Source organism: Tyto alba, unplaced genomic scaffold (genome assembly GCF_018691265.1).
Source record: "Tyto alba isolate M040663 unplaced genomic scaffold, T.alba_DEE_v4.0 Super-Scaffold_11, whole genome shotgun sequence".
NCBI classification, from domain to species: Eukaryota; Metazoa; Chordata; class Aves; order Strigiformes; family Tytonidae; genus Tyto; species Tyto alba.
In genome coordinates, this window is record NW_024881273.1 from 11,375,566 (window position 1) to 11,400,133 (window position 24,568).

The 24,568-nt window shown below is 38.6% G+C and overlaps 1 protein-coding gene across 2 annotated transcripts in view; it reads right to left on the reverse strand.

The window, feature by feature from the left end:
• The window catches only part of PNPLA7 (patatin like phospholipase domain containing 7), a 126,816-nt gene that overhangs the window by 90,883 nt on the left and 11,365 nt on the right, over positions 1 to 24,568 (reverse strand). For both annotated transcript variants that reach the window (XM_042786733.1, XM_032999994.2), the window contains exons 9-17: positions 20,189 to 20,317; positions 18,684 to 18,764; positions 17,937 to 18,081; positions 16,327 to 16,419; positions 11,682 to 11,782; positions 10,611 to 10,757; positions 6,421 to 6,498; positions 5,356 to 5,561; positions 58 to 189 (exon numbers count right to left, since the gene is read on the reverse strand). In XM_042786733.1, the coding sequence (XP_042642667.1) occupies positions 58 to 189; positions 5,356 to 5,561; positions 6,421 to 6,498; positions 10,611 to 10,757; positions 11,682 to 11,782; positions 16,327 to 16,419; positions 17,937 to 18,081; positions 18,684 to 18,764; positions 20,189 to 20,317 (1,112 nt within the window). The remainder of the gene's footprint in view (positions 1 to 57; positions 190 to 5,355; positions 5,562 to 6,420; positions 6,499 to 10,610; positions 10,758 to 11,681; positions 11,783 to 16,326; positions 16,420 to 17,936; positions 18,082 to 18,683; positions 18,765 to 20,188; positions 20,318 to 24,568) is intronic.

The following is a 24,568-nucleotide window of genomic DNA, read 5'->3' on the forward strand; positions in this document are numbered from 1 at the left end:
TTAATTATGAGAACGGAAATATTCAACAGACAATATACAATTTTGTCCACATTTCACCTGTAAACAGCTCGTCCAGCCTCAACCTCCATCCAATCCAGGGCAAAGTCAATTTGCCTAACAAACGGGGACATTCTCTTCACAACAGTGTGGGCTACACCGAGAACTACACTTGGCTGCTCCCGCATTATCCTGGAAGAGGGAAAAAAAAAAAAAAAAAAAAAAAAAAAAAAGAAAGTGTTATTCAAGTACTTCCCCAAAACAGGAATAGGTAGACACAGCCACAACATCCCAACACAGCTGCTGCCAATGCAACTGGGCAGTTTTATAATCCCTAATTCAGAAGTTAGTACATACCCATATACACTCTCCACTATCTCATCACAACCACACTACATCAGTGATAATTTGACCATATATGGGGCTGCAGCCTTCCAAGCTAGCCCAAATTAAACATCACTCAAAGTTGCCATTGTTCTAGCGGCAGTTGGACCACGCTAGTAGGATACTGGTTAGTCCTGCTGTCTGGCTCAATTCTTTTCTTTAAGTGAGCAGCAGGATGGATGGGAGCCAGCCTCCCAACCTCCCCTTCACCCAGATCTCTTATGACTCAGGAGAATGTTCACATTGTCCGGGAGATTATCCCTTCCTGCCATTCTGCACCTCTCAGTCTCTCACATGTGCATGTGCAAGCAGTCTCCCCTGGATTTTATATCAGGTCAAAACCTTATTATATGTAAAGTCTGATGCTCTTAAAAATAAGAGACCTGCTCTGCATTTCAAACTTACCCTTTTCCCTGTTGCAAAGACCACAAAGAACTGACACACCTTCTAATAAAGCCTCTGATCTTCCCACTGAATCTTTTGAGTAATGCTTAAAAGTCTCTAGGAATAAAGATACCATGTAATTCAATACTTTTCTCAAACTGAAAAACTTTGAGAATGTTCTGCCAGAGATAACTGCAAACTCGATGGTAACTGCGAGGCCCAAGGGAAATCACTCTCACAGACACCTGATAACTGCTCAAGAACGTCTTATTTCTCTTTCTTTTTAGACTAAAGATCATTGCATCCTGTCACTTTACAAGTAAGCACTCAAATTCCCACTGAAGCACTACCCCACAGGAATTTACTGATCACGCACATCTCTAGATAGTCTACTTGTTAGGACATCTTATCTTTTCTGTTCCTGCACAGCATCAAGAGCAATTTATGGCAAACTACTGAAAAATAGTTATTTCACAAGAGGCAGCACAATTCAGAAAGAAGTAGGTAAGTGTATGTAGACTTGGTATGTGAAGTGCACGCAGAGAGAGATGAGGGAGCTATGTTAAAGCCACACATGGGCAGAAACAACAAAGAGAAAATGATAAATACTTAGTATGTTTCTGCATCAATGTTCCCTTTACAGTGAAAATGACAGACTGCCATTAGACAATCTACTTAGGAGACCCTGTGTACATGAGAACTCTCACTAAGCACAAATCATGTAAGCTTCGTATCTAACCTTGCACCCTAAAAAAGAGAACGGAGGAGAGAAAGGCATGGAAGGAGCACTGTCACTCTTTGTTCCTTAACTGAAACGGTTCTTTGTGGACCATTGTAACCTGGCAGAAACCAGAGAAAGCCTGAATACAGATCCATAATCCTAGAATATGATATTAAAAGCAAACTCACCAGAAGCTCTTTACTGCCTGGATGAAGCACAGAAACTACCCTGAAGTTTCTAAAATAGCAGATCCCTCATTCATTAGTCCTATAGCTGCAGCAAGAGACCCAGAGCAGACAGTGACTATGGGTCAAGTGTAGCACACAGGACATTGTAGGAAGCTTTCATGTTTATCACACGTGACTGTTCTACTCTCCTTACCCAATGCTTCAAATTACTATTTTTTGCAATAATGAAGCTTGTAATTTCTTCAGTTGAAATCCCTGAATTTGAAATGGAAGAGATTCGTAGGCGTATACCCCTATTCCATATTGAGCTCATCACACTTGTACCCCTACACTCATATGTGCTACTAGGCAAATTAAACTGAACATCAACTCTTACATTTAGCATGGGTTAAAATCCAGCCATCAAATCAGGATTACGAAAAAGCAGGACAGCTTTCCTCTGCTGCCGCTCTTCGCTTGCCCTGAGATTTCCAGGCCCTGCACCATCCCTTACCAAACATACCTACAAACTACCTTGGTTTTGATAAGCTTTTATTGCACATGAAAACAACATATTATCTTATGGAAACTTTATCACACTAACCTAACTTGGAGCAAAGGACAAAGAGCTGGAAGAAGCACTCCAGGACAAGCAGCAATAAACAGACAACCCTGAGCCCTCACGCAAAACACCCAGCCCTATCCCCCTTTTCAGCTGACTTAAAAGTTAAACAAACCCCCTGAAAACTCCTGAATGGTTGAGCTCATTGTTTTTACTCTACTTGCTTATTAAGCCCTCAAAGTCTTCTCCCACACAGGCTGTCTGCCGTGATCAATAAAAGCCATTTACTCCTTTTCCTCCCTCAAGATATGTATCTTAGTACTTAATGCATTCAAAATGTAAACTACTAACAGGCTGCTTTTATTTCCATCTGGAGTTCTCTGTTATTTCACCCAGTGCTATATAGCTTATACAAGAGTATTAGCATAGAAGATAAAATCCCACCATTATGCACAAGAAAAGGAAAAGAGATTTTTTTTTTTTTTTCCACCTATTATCAGCCAGGTTTCCCTCCTCTCACTTGGGCATTTCCATCTTCACTCTTCTGTTTGGCACATGCCAGGCAGAAAATTAAAAAAAAAAAATTCTGGGAAAATTAAAAACCAAAGCTCTGTACTACAGAAACCTGTTTCTGAAAGGGTCCTGAGGATTCTTTATTAGAAAGCTCACCAAGTAATGAGAGGGCTAAACTAGTGTCTGTGAAAGCCTGGGACTTACGCAGATATTCTTACGAATGCAGATACAATTTGATATTCAGCTTGGCTGGCAATTGCAAATAAAAATCAAAGCATTCTGCTTCTCTGGCAAGCGCGCATGATTAAGACTCCAAACTGTGAAATTTACTGAAGCAGAAAATGTGAGAGAGTCCCTGGTACTGCAGAACCTGAACATATTCCCTCAAGAGAGTCTGGTGACAACTTGATTACACTGTTTGTCAGGAGACACCAACAGTTGCAGTGTAGGCATTGCACACTTAGTACATCAGTTCAGCAACATAGCAAAGCATTTAAGGTCTATACTATATAATTAGCTTGTGTCACTTCTATACTTAAGCTCTATATGCAGATAGCTATTCAGTCATGTTAGTACCACGGTTAAAGGCTCCTGCCCCAGAGTTTCAGTGAAAGGGCTTTAATCTGTTGTCCAATATCCAACATGCAATTCTAAACCCTGGGCTACTTCTATTATGGTGCTTTTTGCCTAATGGCAACTGTTCTTTCTGCTTCACCCTCCCATTAATTATTGAGAAAAACCACGTACAGCATTCCAGCGCAGCTCAAAGAGAAAGGAATAAACGAATTTGGAGAATAATGGAGGTTCTTGTCAAATTTCTTCTGGTCAGTAAGATAAGAGCCTCCCAAAAATAATTAATATTGAAAATAATTCCTATGAGATTCCAAGTGAGGGAGAAAGCCTAAAATTGTAGGACTATGAGCACAGAATTTGGCACAAAAAGTAGAAAGTAAAATTCACTTCTAATTTTATCAACAAATCGTTCTTTGAGTTCAAAGCAAAGATGAACAAACTTGAAGAAACCTAATTCTTTTCAAAGACTTTCTACAATTATACTTTTAAATATGGGAACAGGAGTTAGAAGTGCTATAAAGCTTGGATTTCAGGAGAAACTGTGAAGGTGGAATGCTGAAAGATCACAGAGCTTGTAAAATGCAGAGAACTGGCAATATATTTTTTAAAGGAGAAAAAGAAAGATTTGGAAAGGCCCCTAAAATGATGAAGAGGTGATACTGATGGGTTTGAGGTCACTGACTGGTAAAGGGTTAGTGGAAGAAAAAAGATAAGTTGTAATAAACAAGAGACAATTTGATTCTTGAGAGAGAAAACTCAGGAAAATTAACTCAAGCAACTAAGAGTTAATCCACGACTGAATATCAGAACAAAAATAGAGGAGGAAAAGGTGGAATCTGACTGAAATTGGCTGGTAGAATTGCCTGAAAGGTCAGAAACAAGTAGGAAAACAACAGTAGAAGAAGAAAGAAGGAAAAACCAGGAGCTTAGAAGAAACAGATCTGATACGACATGGAATGGCACAAGCGGGGAGCATCTATCAGAAATTAGGTCAAAGAGTTGACATCCACCACAGACTTGGAAAAAACACAGCTAATCAACCAAGCACACTGCTGAGAACAGTGTGTTCAGTTTTACAGCATGCAGCCTTTTGCCTGAGATGAAAAACTGAAAAATCACAGAATAAGATTCTGTGGTAGAGTTGATTAGGAATAGAAACAATTTGAATTATTTAAAAGTAAGAAGTACACAGAAATATACAACATAATAGTGGCCTAAAAAATGCAACCTCAAAAAGTCCTACACATAACACAGGACTGATGGCACATTCAAGCAGAAGTTGAAAAAGGAGTTTAGAAAAGGAAGTTGAGGTATTTGACACAAATTATATGTGCAAACTAATAGTAAGTCTTAAGAATAGGATCATGGAATAAATCAGGGCGTTATTCATTCATAGTGGACAAGAAGGCTAACCACAGTCATCATACTGGATTTTTAATTAAGAAATACCTATATCCCCCTTTAAGCATTAAGTCATAAATCATGTACTGCTTCCAAGGCCCAGAAAGGAATCTGTCTTGCACAAGGGCATTATTGTTAGCCCTATTCTATTAGTGAGCATTGAAAACCTACAGTTGCACCACGACCAATCATTCATAACGCACCCAACACCCTGGGCTGTGTTTAGAAACAGAACTGGAGTCGTTCTCCAGTAAAAAGGAATACTGAATCTAAGAGAAAGGGCCTGGCAAAGAAGCACTTAACGCAGGCTCTGGCCAGACTTTCTTCTTTAGATTATGAGGTATTTGAGTCTTGAGTCATAAATCACATCCCATTGGGTTAAGTGCTCTATAAACCTAGAACAAAGGAGATATCATCCTTTAATATCACCATGTTCCCCATGTAACCTTTTGCTGGAGATAAAGCCATTTGATAAGTGGGTCACAGCTCATCTGGGTGCTTAAAACCCTCATGTAAGCTACATGGTTTACTGCAGGATGTATTGTAGCAGTTCTATGCCGCACATACATCCACCACCCACATTTGTTCAAAAGGGCCATAAAAAAAATAATAATAAAAAAAAAATCAATATATGTTTTCATGGCAAAACTCACTCATAGAAGTTGGACTTAGAAATAGACAGGAAGCTGCAGTCTCGATTGGCCTTGATGGTGAAAATCAGTGGTTCCCCAGTCAGGACAGCGAGCTGGCCTACAAGTTCTCCTGGATGGGTAATGAACAGACAGGTGTCCTCCTCTGAGTCTATCTTCCGTTGGTACACATGAAGCATCCCCGAGACCACAAAGCAAACGTTAACATCCTGGAGGAAACAGAAAAAGAGCTCAATAAAATCCCCAAAGATTTTAAAAGCAATTACCACAGTGACAGTACTGTCATGACCAATCTGTTTTCCACAAAGTTCCCTATAGTTTTTGAACAATTAAGCGATAAAATAAGACACAACAGTGAATTATTAAAAGATGTTATGAATATTTAAAACTAAGCAGCCACAATACTGAAAAATGTGTTTTTCTCTGTACGGCTATGAAAAATGAAGGCTGCATCTGTAACATCTCAAGAAATAACAGCAGAATTACGACTGGGGATAATGGGGTAATCACAGCAGCATGATGAGGGACATCGCAGCTCAGCGGAGCAGAATACAGCAGCACTGTAACTGTAGCTGCCCCTCATCTGCTTTGCATAAGCTTGTCTGTTTACACAGTATTATTATCAATTAATCTTGTTATATCCTAAATACACTTTTCTATAAACAAATAACACTGGATTTCTGTTCTATGGGGAGGAAAAATACTTTTACTGCAACTGAGTGACCTCACCAAAAGCCCGCAGTGTGGGGCATGAGAAGAGGCTACCTGGTCCCCACACCTCCTCAGGAAGGATGGAGGTATGATACTCCATACCTTCCCATGAAGGTACGTAAGAGCTGAAAACAGACAGGCACCAGATTTCCACTCTGGCTCTGGCTACACTGCTACTCCAAGTGCACAGAAAGGCTGAGGGCTGGGATTTTCACCTCCAGAAGAGAAGGCCTGGGAAGAGCTGGGTGGGGATTGTTTATTTCTCATCAATGTGTATAAATACCTTGGGGGGGGGCGGGGCGGGCAAAGACTAAGCCAGACTTATGTTCTCTCTGTGCTTAGATGATGCTCACTCACCTGATCTCCTTGCCTTGACAGCACAGTCCCAGCACTAACCTGGTGCAGCGTCACTTTGCCATTCAACAACGAAGGATCCTGGAGAAGAAGGGGGTGGTGGGGTACAATTTACTTGTCTGTGCACATGTAAAAATCCAAGAATGTGAGGAAGCATCCAAATAAAGCAAATAAGAATAATAATTACTAAAGACAATAAGTACGATTTTTATATTTCTCTACCCAACAGACATTTCTTCCAGAAGAAAAAAAGGTTTAATTCATTTCAGTTGATCAGACTTAGTTTCTTAAGGATTTTATACTTGTCAATTTTGCCCCCAGAGTCTTTGAAGGGTCTATAACAAAAAGAAACATGTATCAGCTGGCATGAAAATCATGAAATATGAAGTTATTTTCAAAGGAAGATGAAACTAGAGGAGACTGTCTACATCATGGAGGAACTAAACAACATGATCTAACACTTGCTTTATCACGGCCCTTCCCCGGTCACACAGCTCAGCTGTGCTGTGCATGCATAGTAAATTTTCATACACACTGTAGACCAAAAGCTTCCCCAAAGTAATGAATTCTTGTGTGCATGTACACGCGGATTGCACAAGAGAGTGGGAATTTTCCTCCGGACTGAAGAGCACATGGGAGGGAAGGTCTCTCCAAAAGCCTGCCAGCAGTTTGGACTCAATCCCAAACTCCTGCAACAGCAAGGAGCTGATCTGGTTAAGTGCATCAGCTGATGACAACATTCCTTTCCAGCTCCAACACTGGTCACCACCATAACACTGACAACACAGACAACCAACAGGCACGGCAAGAATTTTCTTTCCATCTCAAAGGACTTCCCATATAATTTGGTGTCCCATGTGCAGTCAGTATCAAATCCTAAAGCTTCAGGCCACCTTTGCTTTCGCAAAACTTTCACCCAATCCAGCAAATCTTCAGAAGCTCAACAGTTTATCATCATCATCTGAATGGGTAGGGGCAAAAACCTAGGCTCAAATCACATGGTTCTCACATTATGCTAAAGAGTGACTGTGCAGTCCAGGCACCTCGCAGCTTAACTTCTGCAAGGTCAAGCCAGACACTACTGTGTCCAGTACTTCACCACAGAGGTAGAACCACCAAAAGCAAGAGAGCTGCCTGCACAGCAGAATACAATTCAGCACAAACAGCATAGCACAATCTATCCATAGCCAGTAACCATATTGCAGCAGAAAAACAATATAGCAGAGATGTAAACATTTTACATTGTAATTGTTATGCCAGGTTTTTCTCTGCTAATTTTTGGTTGAAAAAAATAGAACAAGTGAAATAATCAGAATTATTCTTTACACATACAGCTGATAAAAAGAACAGATTTTCATCAAAAAATAGTTTTATTGAAACCAATCTGTTTCATGGGAACATATCCAGTGCGAAGAACCTGACAAGCACCTGTCAAAATATTTCAGTTCAGCAATATCAACTCAACTAATTTCTATGATGTTTTTTCTATATTTATACATTTATGGTTGTATAGTATTACCTTTTCTTAAAGTCGAAGTTTTAACTATGAAAGTATCTCACGGTAAGGGAATATAAACTCCCGAATTAGCTCAACTTATGTTTTTTTTTTCTGGCTGTATTAGCTCTAACAAAAATTGTTGTGAAGATTTTCTTCATGTTTAAGACTACTTAAGTATTGGAATAGATTGCATACAAAGCTGTGAAGTCCTCATCATAGGAGATCTTTAAGAACAGCTTAGTCAGAAACCTGCCTGAAATGACTTGGCAGTATTTGATCCTGCCTTGGGCATGAAAAGAGACTGAATGACCTCCAAGCAGTCCTTGAAATCCTACTTTTCTGATTAAGCAATAAGGGAGTTAACAAACAAGATCACAGACAAGATCCACCCTGTCTAGTATCTTCTCTCTTGAATGGGCAAGACCAAAAAAATCGAAATTCAGCATTGCATAGTTACAGGGTTTGAGCTAAATAACTTTGCACTGAAGTCCTCCAGCCTCCTCCAGCTACTAGCTTTTAGGAAAAATCACTAGCACAACAAAATCCATTGCACAGTGAGTTTCTTTCTTTCTGTTACTGTAATAGATAATAAATTAGCAGAGATTTATGATGCAGAAGTGAAAGCACAAACCACTTATAAACAATAAATAAAAGCAGTAACTAACTGGGACAAATAATTTTTTTCTCAAAGGAAATTCCTTTGTAACTCACACAGAAGATATGTCCTGCAACACTGCTTAACTCTTATATGATAACTGCAGACAAAGTTGAAAACATGTAAAAGTTGTATGAGACTGTAAATCATTCATGACAGAGGTCCAAAAAATTCAAGGGGGAAAAAAAAAAAAAAAAAAAAAATCTTAATTCTGAAGTCAGATACCTAATGGTCATTTGAAATAATATTGCCTCTCTCCTATAGTAAATTATCCCCTCTTCTCTCTATCTCTTACAGTCTCATAAAAAAATAACCAAACCAAAAAACCCAACCGCAGCACTGTAATCAAAAGATCTTGATTTTATTCACACTAAATGTGTGCTTTGAAAAATGACAACTTACAATGCCTCCAGCCAGCTAAGAAATAAAAGATCTGAGCTAATTTTTTTAAAAGAAGAGTTTACAGAATTTTCTTCCTTTATCTAAGTAGTATTGAACACAAATATTTTAAACACAGTAAGATTTTTCTTTCATTACCTGTAGAAGAATCAACTCTGCATAGAAAAAATTAACTCTGACCTTTTAAATGCTAGAAATCTAGCATTTGGCTACATTCCATCAGATTCTTATTTGCTTATGCAAAACTGAATTTCTATAATATCAAAGCTTGAAAAGCCTACCTTATTTCACTATTATTTAGATCTTCATGTTAAAAATGCTGCCTATTAGATGCTGCAATTTAAGGATACTGTTCCAATTCAAATCTAATCTGTTCACTTGTAAATTACTGAGAAATTTATTCTGAATTAAAAAAAAAAAAAAGTGCTGTAATCTCTAGCTTCAGTGATTTTGGAATTTTTGCTCATGATGCAATAGGTCTAAAAAGGAAGACATCAGTTGTATATTGGATACAAACTTTTGTCACACGTGGCACATGAAGCCAGTCCTATCAAGCACATAAGGCTGAACAGAACAGATGAAAGTACCTAGTCCTACTTTACTCCATCTTTAACAAGAATTTCTTCTAAAAAAGTCTGTAGCCTTTCATGAGGATATAAATGCCTGAAAAAAAAAAAAAGAAAATTAACGTAGCAAGACAGTTAAGTCTCCTGCAGACTAACAGACAGTACTGCAGCCCTTGGTGAAATCGGCAACGATGTAGAACATGTATGTCCAGCCTCAGTACTGGTAGCTGAAAGACCATGACCAAGATTTTGAAGTTGCAAGGGGAATAATTTGGAAGTCAGCAGAGAATGTTAAAATCCAAAAGTAAAATCTTTTAAGTTCTAGTAAGTCTGGTTTGGTGAGAGCTCAGAGGAGGCTGCAGCAGCTGTGCCCTGGCCTCTGCAATATCAACAGATTTGAGTTATTGAAATAGATGCTATAATAAAACTAGGATATCTGAGTGATTTAGGCAGATGTACAGTTTTCCCAGATTGTCTGATTAACTGCATGAACAGCTACACCACCTCTCTAATGAAATGCAGCTGGAATCACAGGAATGATGAAAACAAACATTTTCACTCCTTACAACACGAAGGTGATAAGCAGCAGCTGAGCTCAATAATGACGACTGTGAGGGGCCAAGCATTTCACTTAGAACGAGCATGGCAGAGTCACTCAGCTGTGAAATGCACTCGTAGCCACGGGCCAAATACAGGGATCCAATTCCAACAACCAAATGAGGAACTCGGATGCTATGCCAACAGGATTAACAGATTCAGCAATCACCTGAACACCTTTACATAACTTCACACAGTATGCAAGAACATGAAATTACAAGGCAGCAGAAATTGCACTTTTACTTCTCACATGGATAAATCTGTACACAGTGAGAAAAGATTCATGGAGTGCATTTCAGTATAGTCTTTTCAGATGGCAGAATAATTCAGATTTATTTCAGACCTGCTAATAACTTCAGACTAGAGAATAAAACATTGAGCTAGTCTACAGTATAGTAGGGAGACAATTTCCTTTTTATTGCCTGGCAGAACAAGATGAAAATCAAAAGCAAAGCCATTTCTTCCTGCAATAACTTACATCAAGTTTCATCAAGGTTGAAAGGTCTTTCTTTGCTGCTTCGACTATGGCATCGATATGTTTGCTATTGCAGGAATCTTGCACAGCACTATAATGGAAAACTGCTGAAGGAGTTTCTGTCACTGTCACAGTCTTCTTCAATATCGACTGCAAAGAACAGATACACGGTAAGTATCGGTTTAAAGGTCATAATTGGCACCTACCCAGCAAAAACTTGCCCCATCATCTGTGTTCTCTATCCACCACAACTGGTGGCCTAAAAAAAAAAAAAAAAAAAAAAAAAAAAAAACCAAAACAAACCTAGGTTTCCAAAAAAGCAACAGCTTGCTAACTTCATTATCCTTGTATTTTTCTGCAAAGCTTGACACTCAAATCAAACAAAGTTGCTCATCACACCTTGCAAAAAGGAAGAATAATAGACTTTTCAGAAACTGGGCAGCTGCCAGCTTGATAGAACTAAAACTTGATCAACAGAGTGTGCAAAGATGGAGGGAAAGATACAATGGCTGTCAAGGTCACACCGACCCATAGTTCCTCTTCAGATTTTGGTTTGCAGTTTTATAAGTCAAGAATATTTTTGTGCTCTTAACTTCCAGGTCAGTATTTGTAAAAAGCAGATAACAAAAAGAAAAACAGATCTGTAAGTCATGACTGAAAACCTACAGGAAGTTGACAGGCTGATACAAGTTTTTAAGTCCTTGCTGCAAAGTAGTTCTCACAAATAAAGCATGGTCTGACAAATTCACCTTTCCAAATAATCTTTTTCATGAGTCTGGGAAGGCAATACCTAAAAAAAAAAAATCAAGAAGTTGCAGCAGTGCTTCCCCATTATCTGCCAAGGGAATCTCCACAGAGTTTCAAGATCTGCACTAAAAAGCCTAAACAGTCACCAAAATCTACTGAAACAACTATAAAGTTAAAACACACCAATGCAAGAAGACCAAATAACTCATACAAAGTTCCAAAAGCAGCATTTTGAAGTATGGGAGAAAACATTTAAATTACTCAAAGAATAATGATGTAAGGAAGTACAATGCAAGAAACATGTCAGACTCTCCAAAGACAGCCTACCTTGCCCACAACAGGACTGCTGGCAGTGTCCTCCGAGCCAAAGTGCACTCTGGCTCTTTCATATGCCATGTCCATGTCTGACTTTGCACTGCTGGAATTATCTACAAGCAATATATAAAAATCTTTTAAGCACCTCCTTTATTACAGTTTCTCAGAAACAGCAGATAGTACACAAAGTCAAGCATCTTGTTTGTTTCTGAAGCTGAGGATAAAACAGAAAGTGGCATCCTCATATTCTTATTGACTTCCCAGTTCCTTATGACCTGGATGATCTGATGGGAACTTTAAATCTTCTCATCTGAGCTCAGGTATACATGTCCCACAATTCCCACATCCTCTCCTGTACAGAGGACAATAATTATTTTGTGTTAGACAAAACAGAGTCATTTGGATCTGAAGATTATCACAAAGAGGCAAATCCAAACAGATTTTACTCATTGTTTTCAGGAAATTATTCTTATTAACCTCTTTTCCACCAAACCAAAGAACTTTTCTTGCACCTGATACATTGCAGGAGCTTTCATAGGGAGAATACTATGATCAGCAACTTCTTGAAGTCTCTCCATAGAAAGCATTTTCCCACGATGCCTAAAATAATTTCAGATCTTTTCTACAACTTGTCTAAATTTTTAATGCACATCATGTGCTGAGATATATAAGGAATTCCTTTACAGGTCTCACTTATTTAATTAATTAATTTAAATTCACTAACAACTTCTATTCCTTACTTCCCCATTTTAATACATCTTAATTATATTAGCTCCTTGGTTGTCCTACCCACCTTCCAGGAACTTATCTCAGATAATCAATAATGCAAACATAACTGGGAAATGCTTCCTATTTAATTACCTTAAATAGGATACCCACATACCAGCCTGATGATTTACAGGTGAGTTTAAGAATCATGCAGAGATTGCAATTTTCTGTTACAAATAAACCTAGAATCATTTCTATCATATTTCTATGCCTAATATATCTCAAAAATACACTGTATTCAGAAAAGTTCAAGTTTTGTCCCTTACGCTTTTTCCTTCTGTTACTACATTGTTATTATATTTTTTCTTTTTTAAATATAAATTGTGGCTCAAAAATAGAATGAGCCCTTAGGAAAAGCAATTGTCTTTCCTGGCTGTTGAATTTTGTTACCTAATAAATTCTGAATAGGCTCAAATTTTTAGTTCTGAATTCCTCCCCCATTTCCCCCGCCTCCACACACACACACTTGAATTTGCCCAGATCTTTGGAAAGTTGGCTCCTGGAAACATGGAGCTGACCTATATTTACACCCTTGTGACATATCATCATGTGAAAATATTACCCTCCCATGAAGAGCTGTCTATAAATTTAATTTTAAAAATACAATACAATTATTATGTTTCTTATACCCATCTCCACCCCAGCTAGGATGAGGAGAGACTTCTACTGTCCCAAAGATTCAGATCTATCTTTGAGTACTCTTTCCATGTTATGTACAAATATGAACAAATCTTTGCATGTAGTAAATCCACATCTGCCACAGGCGTCATAACATCAATTAATGATCAGCCTCCAAACAAGAAACCCAATAAGCTGACCCAAAGACTCTCATTAGCAAAACTTACAAACCAAAAGAAAAAAAAAAAAAGCTGTTGATGCTACTAACTAAATTTCATACACATTTCAACATTAAAGAGCCTAAATTAGTTATAAACAAAAAAAGCTGGGACAGTAGAAATAGTGGCACAGAACTCATGGAACTCCATATGGGCTGATCTGACTACCCGTCAGTTATACTGCCCCACAAATCACAGTGTCAGCATAGTTACTAAGCCCCAATATACCAAGTGCATTTTAAATCTAAACACACACACTTCTCTGGTTAAACCTAAATAATCTGATAATGGGCATGTCAGCATGAAAAGCACCCTCTACATAGCTCTGCATATTAAAAAAAAAAAAAAAAAAAATCAGAGAGAGCAAAAAGAGGAGGCATTCTAAGAGTGAAAGCTTATGTCTACTAGACTTCTATTCAAAGTAGAAGTCTTCATCTCAGTCGTAGATATAAGCTTCCCACACGATGATTAATTAAACTGTCTTGTTGCTCAAACAGGAGTTAGAAAGGATACAGCAGAACAAGCTTTAACTAGAATCGTTGAGTCAAAAGAACAGAAGGCAGTACAAAACTCAAGAGTGGAATGCAATCCTGTTTGATGAACACATGCTCACTGGTACCCACACACTGCTGGTGTGGAAGTCACTGCAAAAACAGTGGCAACCAGCATAGTCCATGGTGGTATTTCAGCTGCCTCTTTCCTTCCAAGTACTCACTCGCTGAAGTCCCTGCTCCTAACACAGGTGGTCCTATGCTCCTGCATGTATGCTGTAGGGTCATGGATTCAGTTTTGAAGAAGGAAAAGCAGCTTCTCTTATCTCTTGATAAAAAAAAACCCAGACAAACCAACCAATAAAAGATAACTGCTATTTAACCTTAAAAAGAGTTGGAAACACTTACTTCCAGGAACAGTAAGACCGATGAAGTTATCACATAAAAAAGATCCCATTGTTTAATTTCATTCATCTAATTCTTCTGTCCATCAGCCCAGATACTTCTCATGAATGAATTACACCTTTCTCCACATAAAGTTAGGATACTTAAGAAGTAGGCTAGACTAAATTGGCAGCATTGTACTTCCTCATCTACACGGCTGTTATGTTTCAAGTTAGATAGATATACAAAAAACAGAACAAATTACACCCCAATCCCAGGAGCAACTGAGGCAAAAATGTTTTCCCCAAAGTAATTTGTAGCAGTTTTTGTTAATTCTAATAAGCCAAGCAAATCAAAGAGATGCTGACATAATAGCGCCTGTATGACTCTAGTAACAGACAGTTCTTTTTTCTTTACATCAATAATAAATATAATCAATATTCCCTTAGAGTCTGAACACACAGTAAGGTAGTGGAACAGAATCTGAAGCAAGATCTTGATCTTTTCATTACAGACATCAAGATACTTTCCGTGCAAGCTAAACAGTGACTGTAACCTCAGTGCAGTGAACAGAAATCAGGTCCATTAACTGAGGCAATCATAATTACCCAATTAGATATGCTCCTTCTGTCAGTAAAAATTAATTTTCTTTCTCTGCTAAGCTCTGTGTACCCAAACATAACCCTTAGAAGACATAAAAGGAGAAAGGAAGGACAAATGGACGTATTAGTTGTTCAGTATGCAGGAATCCTTCTACATAAAAGCTTTTAAGAATACGTATGGACTCTACCTTAAAAGTGTTACAGGGCTGCATAGGCAGATCTCACCAAACTACTTATTCACCTGGGAGAAAAATTACTATGTTCAGAATAAGCATTACTTAAATCACCACTGAATCAAGTCTGCTGATACATTATATAAAGCATAGTGCAAAACAGCCTAGCATGTATGAAAACAAAGCCAAGTCTTGCAAGGGTCAGTTCGATATTTTCTCTTAATTTGTCTCCCTGGTTCAGAAAGATAAGGTACTTATCACTAGCTAAAAACCTACTTCTTTGTCACATTCATCCCTCTGGACAGTAACATGAAAGTTACCAAAAAAAAAAAAAAAAAAAAAAAAAAAAAAAAAAAATGTAACTGAGACATTTGTACACTTGTACAGCAGAAATTGAAGAGGAATTGAACGAATTCTCTATTGTTAAAAATTAAATAACTACCCATACTTCTGTTCTCTGCATACCACCAACTTAACTTGATAGCACCAAGTGTTAAAAAGCTTACACTGAGGAAAGCCCTCAAAACTGAGGGCTCCATCAGCTTGTCTCCCTCCTTCCTCCTTGTCTGCACCCTCTCCAATCCCTCATAATATGTTCTTATTTCCTAAATCACTTAATAGTCAAAGTAAGCAATACATGTATCTTCTAATGTATCCAGTGTACCTTCATTCCACTGATTAAACTTTATATGACTTCTCTATTAACAGTATCTCCATAATGACTACAGTATCCAAGCATGACCTTACAACTACCTCAAGATATTTAGTTTGGTACTCAGCTAACAAAAGACAGATGCCTGCCTTCAGTGATTCACCCAAGAAGTTCCAGTTTCTCTATTCTGAACATAAAGCTAACCTAAGGAACTGGCTCAGAGGAATAGGCCTACAGTAGGGATGACTGAGGTTCACTGAAATGAATACAGCAGCATCAAAACAGCCTCATAAATGTCTCATCAGAGCATTCAATGACAAATCACCTTTATTACCCACTCAAAAAACATTCCTCTAAAAGCAACAAAGCCATGTAATGTGCTCTTTGGGACAACCAGCCAAGCAAGAATCGTGTGACATCTGTGTGAAGGATAATAGCATATCATCGTAACTCACTTCATTTCAGTTATATCAATTAATAAAGCTCTTAATTTGCAGGTCTCAGTAGCCAAATTACTGTATATTCCTCACTGCTAATAAAGACAGCAAGGGAATGCCCTCTCAGATAACTGTCCGTTTGTTACTTAAGAAAATAAATTTTTGACAAACGAGTTAGGAGCAGTACTACTGCAAGATGATTATCTAACATAAACAGGAATATTATCTAATCCAGTGCTCCAGAGAGTATGTATCTTCCCCCATATGATTAGATATATTACCTATTTCCCACAATTTTGCCAAGCAGTACTTACTAGAAGCTTCTGCAGATCCTGCATAAGGAGGTGAAGAAAGGCTTCTTCTGAAAACGTGCTCAGAGTTTTCTGTACCAGTAATCTTCAGTGTATCTGAAATTTAGAAACAAGGTTACATGAATGTAAACACAAGGTACTCCCCACATAAAATAAATTTCACGGACAGCAAGAAGCTCTCACTACCCACTTCTAAAATTTAAAAGCTGTGTTAAAGGTTTCAAAACGCCAGTGTTAAACGTTGTTTAAACCTGCTTCCTGCTTTTAATTAAAATTTTGATTTAATTAAAAAATTAAACTCCATCTATTTTCCTAGGTTTAGCTTCCATACTGACACTTCAACCTGAAAACCTACATATATTGAGCAATTCTTCTACTAGTATTCAAAGTACTGAATTTTCACGGCTCCTCCTATGAAGTCAAGTGTGAACCACTTTTTTTCCCCCTCCTCTTCACCCCTCAATACCATTAACAACACTAATAATTTCCTATTAAAGCTGAGGCCTATCTGAGCTGGGTTTGTGTGTGGCAGGAGTTTTTGGGAGCAGGGGAGGGGGCTACAGTGGTGGCCCCTGTGAGAAGCTTCTTGAAGCTCCCCCAGCTCCAAGTCAGACCCACCTCTGTCCAGGGCCGAGCCAATTAGTGATGGTGGCTGTGCCTCTGCAAGAGCATATGTAAGGGGAACCTGGGGGGGACTTGTGAGGAGGAATTATGAGAAGGACAAACACCAAGGTCAGTGGAAGGAAGCAGGGAGGTGCATGGGAGCAGAATCCCCTGTATCCTGTGGTGAGACAGCAGGGCCACCCACCCTGCCACCCATGGAGATCTGCGCTGGAGCAGAGGCCGACCTGAAGCCTGTGGAGGAGCCCACACCAGGACAGGCGTCTGCTCTTAGAAGAAGCTGGGACTCTGAGGGGAGACACGGCCCTGCTGTTGTGGTTTGGTGCTGGGAGGACCCACATCGGATCAGCTCGGGAACGGCTGCATCCTGTGGGGAGGACTCACAGCGGAGAAGGTTCATGGAGGCCTGTCTGCAGTGAGAGGGGAGCCCCGTGGAACAGGGGAGGAATGTGTGTCATTCACCCCACCTCCCGAGGAGGAAGGAGCAGTGAGCTGACTGTAACCCCCATGCCCTGCCCTGCTTGGGGAGGAGGGAGAGAGGTTGGGGCAGAGCTGAGACAGGGAAGGGAGGGGTGGTGGGAGGTGTGTTTGGATGTGGTGGCACTTCTCACTGTCCCACCTTGTCCGTTAAGTGTTGTCTTTGTGAGTGTCTGAATTAAAGTCATGCTCTTTTTTTTTCCTTCCCCTAATGAGACTGTCTTTTGCCTGTGACTATAAAGAGTGAGCTACCCTTCCCTGTCTTTATCTGATTCCTCAGAGGTTTTGCTTCATTTTCTCCTTCCCATTCCTGAGAGGGAAGGGGTGAGTGAATGGCTGCGTGGTGCTCAGCGGACCTCTGGGCTCAAACAATGACACTATCCAAAGACTTCAAACCTGAAACTGATTTAAGACAATCTCTAACTACTCTAATCAAATACAAGTCCTCTGATCAATAGCATAACAATTAAATACCACCACAAAGGAACGTTACTACACATTTCCAGAAACATTACCTATTTCCGGTGCTTCCCCAGATTTTTCAAACTTTTCTCCACGATCTTCCTCTGATACATTAGACACTTGTCTTTTCACTGCTTTGCTCGAACTTCCTCCAGATGTTACACTTGCCACAGAGATGAGCGGGATGGCTTGGCTCTGCTGCAAGAAGCCAGGTGAAAAGTCAAACATAAACCACACATTCACACATGTTAAACAGGACTGGACCCCATATTGACCCCTGGGGTACCCCTCCCAGTTGCAGTGATTAATCAAAGATTATCAAGGGTGGCCTTGCAACGATATCTGCCAGCTCCCTCAGGACCTCCCTAGGTGCATCCCGTTGTGGCCCATGGACTTATGTATGTCCAGTTTGCTTAATTATTCCCTGACCTGATCCTCTTCCACCAAGAGTACATGATTCTTTGAACTGTAGTAGGTAGAAGTGACTCAGTATCATTAATTAACAAATGTCAGGACTGCTGAAATACAGTGATGTAGGCACAGAGTGGTGCACATACACCAGTTTGAAGTGATGCACTGCTTCACACTTTTGAAATTTAAGCTTTCCCCCCAATTCCCTAGGCATCAGCATAGGCTAGATTTTTGGTCTGGTTATAGTAAGTACCTTAGTTCAAGTACTGTCATTATTAAATTAATGCATAACATTTGCTTTACCATTTTCTGAAAGAAGGAAAACTTTTCTGTATCACATCACAGACAGGCTGCATAGGAAGAGCAGATAAAATGTACCCCAAACTTACACAATTGAAGAGCTCAGTAGTCAGACCAAGGTAGTTGTGCAAAGCAAGGAATGTCACTCTCTGCAGCCTTACCATGATGATCTATAAATGTGAAATTAAGAAGCAATAGGAATGGACTTAACATTCTTCCACACTTGTTCTTGCATTTAGATACAGCTATATACCAGAGTAACTGAAGGCACTTTATAAAATACAGACTGTACCCTATGCTGAAATTCCTTTTTAGCAGTTGATAAATCGAGGCAAAGACAGATTTAAGTGATTTACCAAAGACTTCAGAATCATTTGATGGCAGAAAAATCCAAAGTTTTACTCTCAAACACCAAATAACGCTTTTTGTTTTCTGTAAACATTAATAATAAACATGCTTTGAAATAAAAGCTTTTGCTTCCGATTTTTTCCCCCTCATTGAAAACATTTTTCCAGTTTTCCCCATGCAGAGGGAACCCTGTGCTACTACTCTGTAAGCACACTAAACTAACCTAAGACATCAGTGCCATCTGACACTCCTCTGCTCTCAGCTTATTCCCACTCTTAACCCATCCTCTTGTATCAGCTCTCATGGAGCAAACTGAATTGGTATAATGATCTGTTCTCCTCAACCGTCAGTATTAGGAGGTTCATGTGTCACTCATAAATCATCCAGATACTGGCTGAGTTTGCAAGAACAACAAGATTTAGAAGTGACAGTAAAACAAAAGGACAGATCAGAATGACTCATCAGGTCGTGTGCACCCATTTGACTATTATACCTGTGGGACAATGCACCATTTGGCAAACTCTCCAAACTTAAATCTTTAACACAGTAGTCCCTGCACTAGCTTACACTTGCAGGATGTAAGAGACATTTGCAGTACTCACTTGAGAATAGTCTAAGCTCCTGCAAACCAAGAGAAGGTGAATTTGAAACTAATATAAAGCACAGTTCTTTCCTCAGATGCTGACAACTGCTTGTGAAGTGGAAATTCACATGTCAGTCTGAATTTTGTAAATTTTACAAAGCATCATGCCTCAACAAACGGCTTTAGAGGGTACATCAGTCCTTTTTCAGAACACACGACAGTCTTTTCCATACACTAACTCATTCTGAAGCCTTGTTGGTGCGTAAATATGATGCAGAGCCCACGCCAGCAGATTCTACTCCACCAGGACCAATGAGTTTACAGTGCAGGTCAGGCTGATTCAAAAGACTATCACAGGCAGAAATAGATTCTCTCTGTGTGTATATACATATATATACATATATATATATATATATATATAGATATAGATATATATATGAATTATTCCTTCTTGTATGTGAATAATGCTGAGATTAAGTCTAGGGCTCTAAGAGTGAGAGAAATAGCAGAACTAGTCCAAATCTTAAAAAGAAGATACACTGAACAGTTCCATATCTGCAAAAGGATAAGCTTGCTGAACTTCAAAATGTCTTCCCTGTAACCTTGAAATTAGAGTGATTTCCCCCCACCCCGCCCCAAATTCTACTTAATAACAAAGCTTACCTGTACCACTCTAACGAGAGTTTCAGGATATTTCTGGAAGACATCTTGAAAGGCACTTGCTGGAAGTCTCAATATAGTGGATGGAGTGGCTGCTCGGGCTGAGACCGTTTTATAAGGAGCAGGGTGACCCTAACAGAAAGTTTCAAAGACAAGAGATTAACCCACCAATTATCTGACACAATTCTTTCCCATGGCTTCCCAAATTTCTACTTTAATACTGTATATGCTTGACAGACTTCATCGGACCACAAAAAGCCTTGAACTTACGCTCCATGACCTACAGGTGGTGTAATGAGGGCAGCATGGTCAGGTGAATCCACACCAACAACTTCACTAACATTAAACAGAGACAGAGGTAGAGAAATAAGAGCTACAAGAAGGTGTATCAGGTTAAGGGGAACTGGCTAGTCTGTCAATCCTATTACAGTTATATTACAAAGCCAGGCTTCACAAGTATTTCAACTTCCAGTTATTCAAGATTGCAGAGAAAAGAGGTTTTGTTGATTTTATTAGCTGTACTGACGACCAAGCTATTTTCTGCAGTAAGAATCATAGACTGACACAATCAGCAAAAAATTATAACAAAATTGTGTAGTAATTAAATACATAATGAAATAAGACAAAAACCAGGCAGACTTCTTGTGTTCTATGATATTTATGTATATCTTCATATATATTCATATATACATATATATGAAATATTTCAAATTACAAAGCCAAACAGCTTCTCTTAACTTGAGATAAACTGGGTCTAGACCATCCTGATTTGCTTGAACAGATGGAGAATTAACAAACCACTGAAAGATAAAACTGTAAGTGGGAAGAATACAGAGATTTTTTTACACTGGAAGGCAAGCCTCTGGTTTAGGATTTCCCCCCTTGACTCAGAATAGATTTTAACAAAAATATACTGCCAAACACTTGGATAAAAACTCCAGACAACACCCCTTCTACCCATTAGTAAATGCTGAAAAGAATATCTTTAAGTCATGAATTCATTTACTAATACATTAAATACTGATTTATCCAATATTTCTAAGATAAAATGAGTCCTTTTGTGGTATGAAACAGAAGCTAAGGAAGAAATGGAGTTTCTACTTTAACAGTCACCTTACAGCTTCTGAAGCTTTCATTCCTCCTGAGCGGCAGAAGGCAAATTTTTCCAAACATTAAACTCACAGATGCTAAATGCTGATTACAAAGGAAAAAACTTGCAGGTCTTCCAGAGCATCAAACAACTAAACACAATTACTGCAAAAGAATTTCTGCCTAAAGAACACAGCAAAACCAAACAAGATACATTCTGTACAACTATTATCAGTCTGGAAAATAAAGCTGTAGCTCTGTTTGCCTGCTGATCTGGAAGTCACGATGAAGCAGATTCTAAAATTAAATTAAGTTAAATGGAACCAATTCATTAATTACACCAACTTCAGATGACCTTTTTATAAAATCTGGGGATGATATTAATAGCTTCGATTTTCAAGTTCCTGAGGGATTTGAAGTTTTAAGCATCTCTTTGACCTACAGTACAAAGCTGTCAGGTGTCCTCAGTTTTCCTGAGTTTCTTTTAATTAAGTAACGAAATTAACAAATTACATTCCTGTGCTGTTGCTGTACCTAAAAATAAATGCAACATTCCTCTTTTATAGGCCAGTTTAAAGCCTGGCTTTAGACGCAGTAGTCATTTGGAATTCTCCTTATACTCAAATGTAAAAGAAAATTTATATAGTCTGCTTTTAAGTACATACAACAGTATATTTGCCATCAACTGTATTTCCTACCAATCTCTACACCAAATGCATAGTGAAAAACTAAGGAAATCTATTAAATCTTTAGTTGCTGCACAATGGGTAGGCATTCAGCTTAACAGTGGTCCATAACAGTTACTCAAAAGGGCAAAAAAAGCACTGTATATCACATTTATATGGTCTATACCAAGTAGAGTGTTCGGGATTTTTCTGAACACTGCTTGTTTGAGGCTAGATCAATACTGACAGTCTCCCAGAAAACCAGTTTTAGGATAATAACAGATAATGATGCAGCAGCCTTTTTCTCCAAAGAACAGCCCATCCCTCTAGTTTTTCAGCATATAATTTTTCCTTTTCAAAATCCCTGCAAGAGAGAAGCCTGATTTTGAAAGGGCCAACCACCATGTCTAATTGGTTTGGAACATACTAAAAGCTGTCAGAGGAATGCGAAGAGAAAATGCTCCTGTAATTGTCAGTTCTCTCAAATATTATGTAATCAGCAGCACACAGAGAACACCACATTTAAATTATACTATTTTACAATCACACATTGAGGTCACAAAGAACAGTTAAGTTATAATCAGTAGTGAACTAGGGCTTTTTCAGAGAACTTTTTGTTCTCAACACGAATAACTATTTAATTCTGTCTTGTTCTAAGAGTTGCGGAGTAATTAAATATTGTAGGTGACGAATGTCACAGCTAAAGCAGCAGTTGAATCCAGATGGCAGCTAATAGCCAAATCCAAATGAATCTGATTAAGAAATCTGCTACAAGAGACACAGGTGCCTTACGCTCTCTCACCTGGAGCAGTCACTCCTTTTTGTACCCAAAAATCTGGCATATCCTCCCTATTCCCATTGCTTGGATTTTGTCTTCCTCCACACTACACCGACTCTGCTGCAACCCGAAGTTCTTGCAGCAATCAATCGCTTCTTTATAACCTCATCTATCTTGTCCACTGCCATTTAAACACACTTGAGCCCTGCAGGCTCACCTTTATCCAAGTGGTTTTTTTCAGCTTCTTTTAAACCTCAGATTTACATTTTTTTTCTCCAGTCACTGGCAATTAATCAATATTCCTCCGAGTCTCTTCTTTTTCATTCCAACTATGCCATCTGCTCATAGTTTTCAAAATACCATCTCCACATCGAGGGCAAAAGATAAGTAAAACCCAAAGCCCCAGCAATCAGCATAAAATACTGTCTCTTTATGTCCCATTTAACTCTGAATGAAAATTCAACCATTCAGGAAAAAGATCTGACTGCACATACGGGTAGAGCAAGCACTCGGCAACAGCTTCTGAAAACACTCGCATGAACATCAACAATAATCAGTTCAGAGACCCCTTTAATATTTGAGGCAGTATCAGTTCAGAATCAGATTAACTACAACACAGATTTGTTCCAAAATACAAAAAGAAAGGGCTGGCATCTACTTGGATTCAAAAGCTTCCAGTTTCTCCTTTGAGTTTTGAGAAAGCAGCATTTATCTGTTCTCAGAACAAGGGAAATACAGAACAAATGTCTTATGTCACAGCTGGTATCTTTGTATTTAGTCGATCTAAGGGGACTTCTCAATTTAAAAAACTGGAAAATTAAATTCGAAAAGTACCTCTTGTGTGAATTTTATTTAAGAACCAACAATAAGAGGTCACCACTTCTTGCAGCAACCTCAATTTCTTGCACATCTCTCAACCAAGCGGGGGTCCGGCCTGACATCATATGTTACAAAATCAGTCAAAGGAATCACAAATTCAGCTCAGACAACTCAAATCCTCTCTGAATTCATTCTTTCTTCATGTCAGATCCACATATTCGGTGGTCCTGTGAAACTTAATTAAGAACTTCCTGCAGATACAATATCCTAAGACTCCTTCACTAACTTGGAAGGTCACTGAGAAGTCTCCTCTATTTTGATCAATGCTACTTTCTCTCCCCTTGTCCATTTTCAGACCACTACTACACCAAAATTCAGCATGGAGTATAAGGAAGAGGAGAAGTAGAAATAAAACAACCAGTTCACAAAGCTGGGAAATAAGGGAGAAAAGACAGCGCTGCAAAAATAAATGAGACCAAGTTGCTTTAGCAAAAAAATTTACAAGGTTTTTGATTATATGCTCTTCTGCATGCTGATATGTCTTTTCAATACACTTTCAGTAATTTTTATTTTCTGATTTACCAGTGGTATAATTAATAAGAGGAAAAAAAAGATAGGATAAGAATTAAAAAAAAAAGAAGACAACACAAAAAACCCACCACAACACAAAATGAATGTCAACCACCATTTAAAAACAAAAAAACACCAAAAAAAAAGCCAAAAAAAAAAAAAAACCACATTGTTATACAAGAAGGATTTCTTCTTATTTATTCAAAAAGAACACAGGAAAAGAACACAACTACTATTCCTGTTCCTGTAGAATGGTCCTTCTCTGTAGAATATTGTCATTAAGAAAATTTACTGGTGAAAGTAACAAGGGCAAAGATACCTCTAAATCTGCTATTAACATGGATTTGACAGCAAGAACTAAACTTGTACAGTCCAAATTACTCAGATGCCATTACTTTCTACAGAAGAAAGCGTGAACAAGCTTTAAAATTGTTTATCGCTTTCAATAGGTTTTATGGAAAT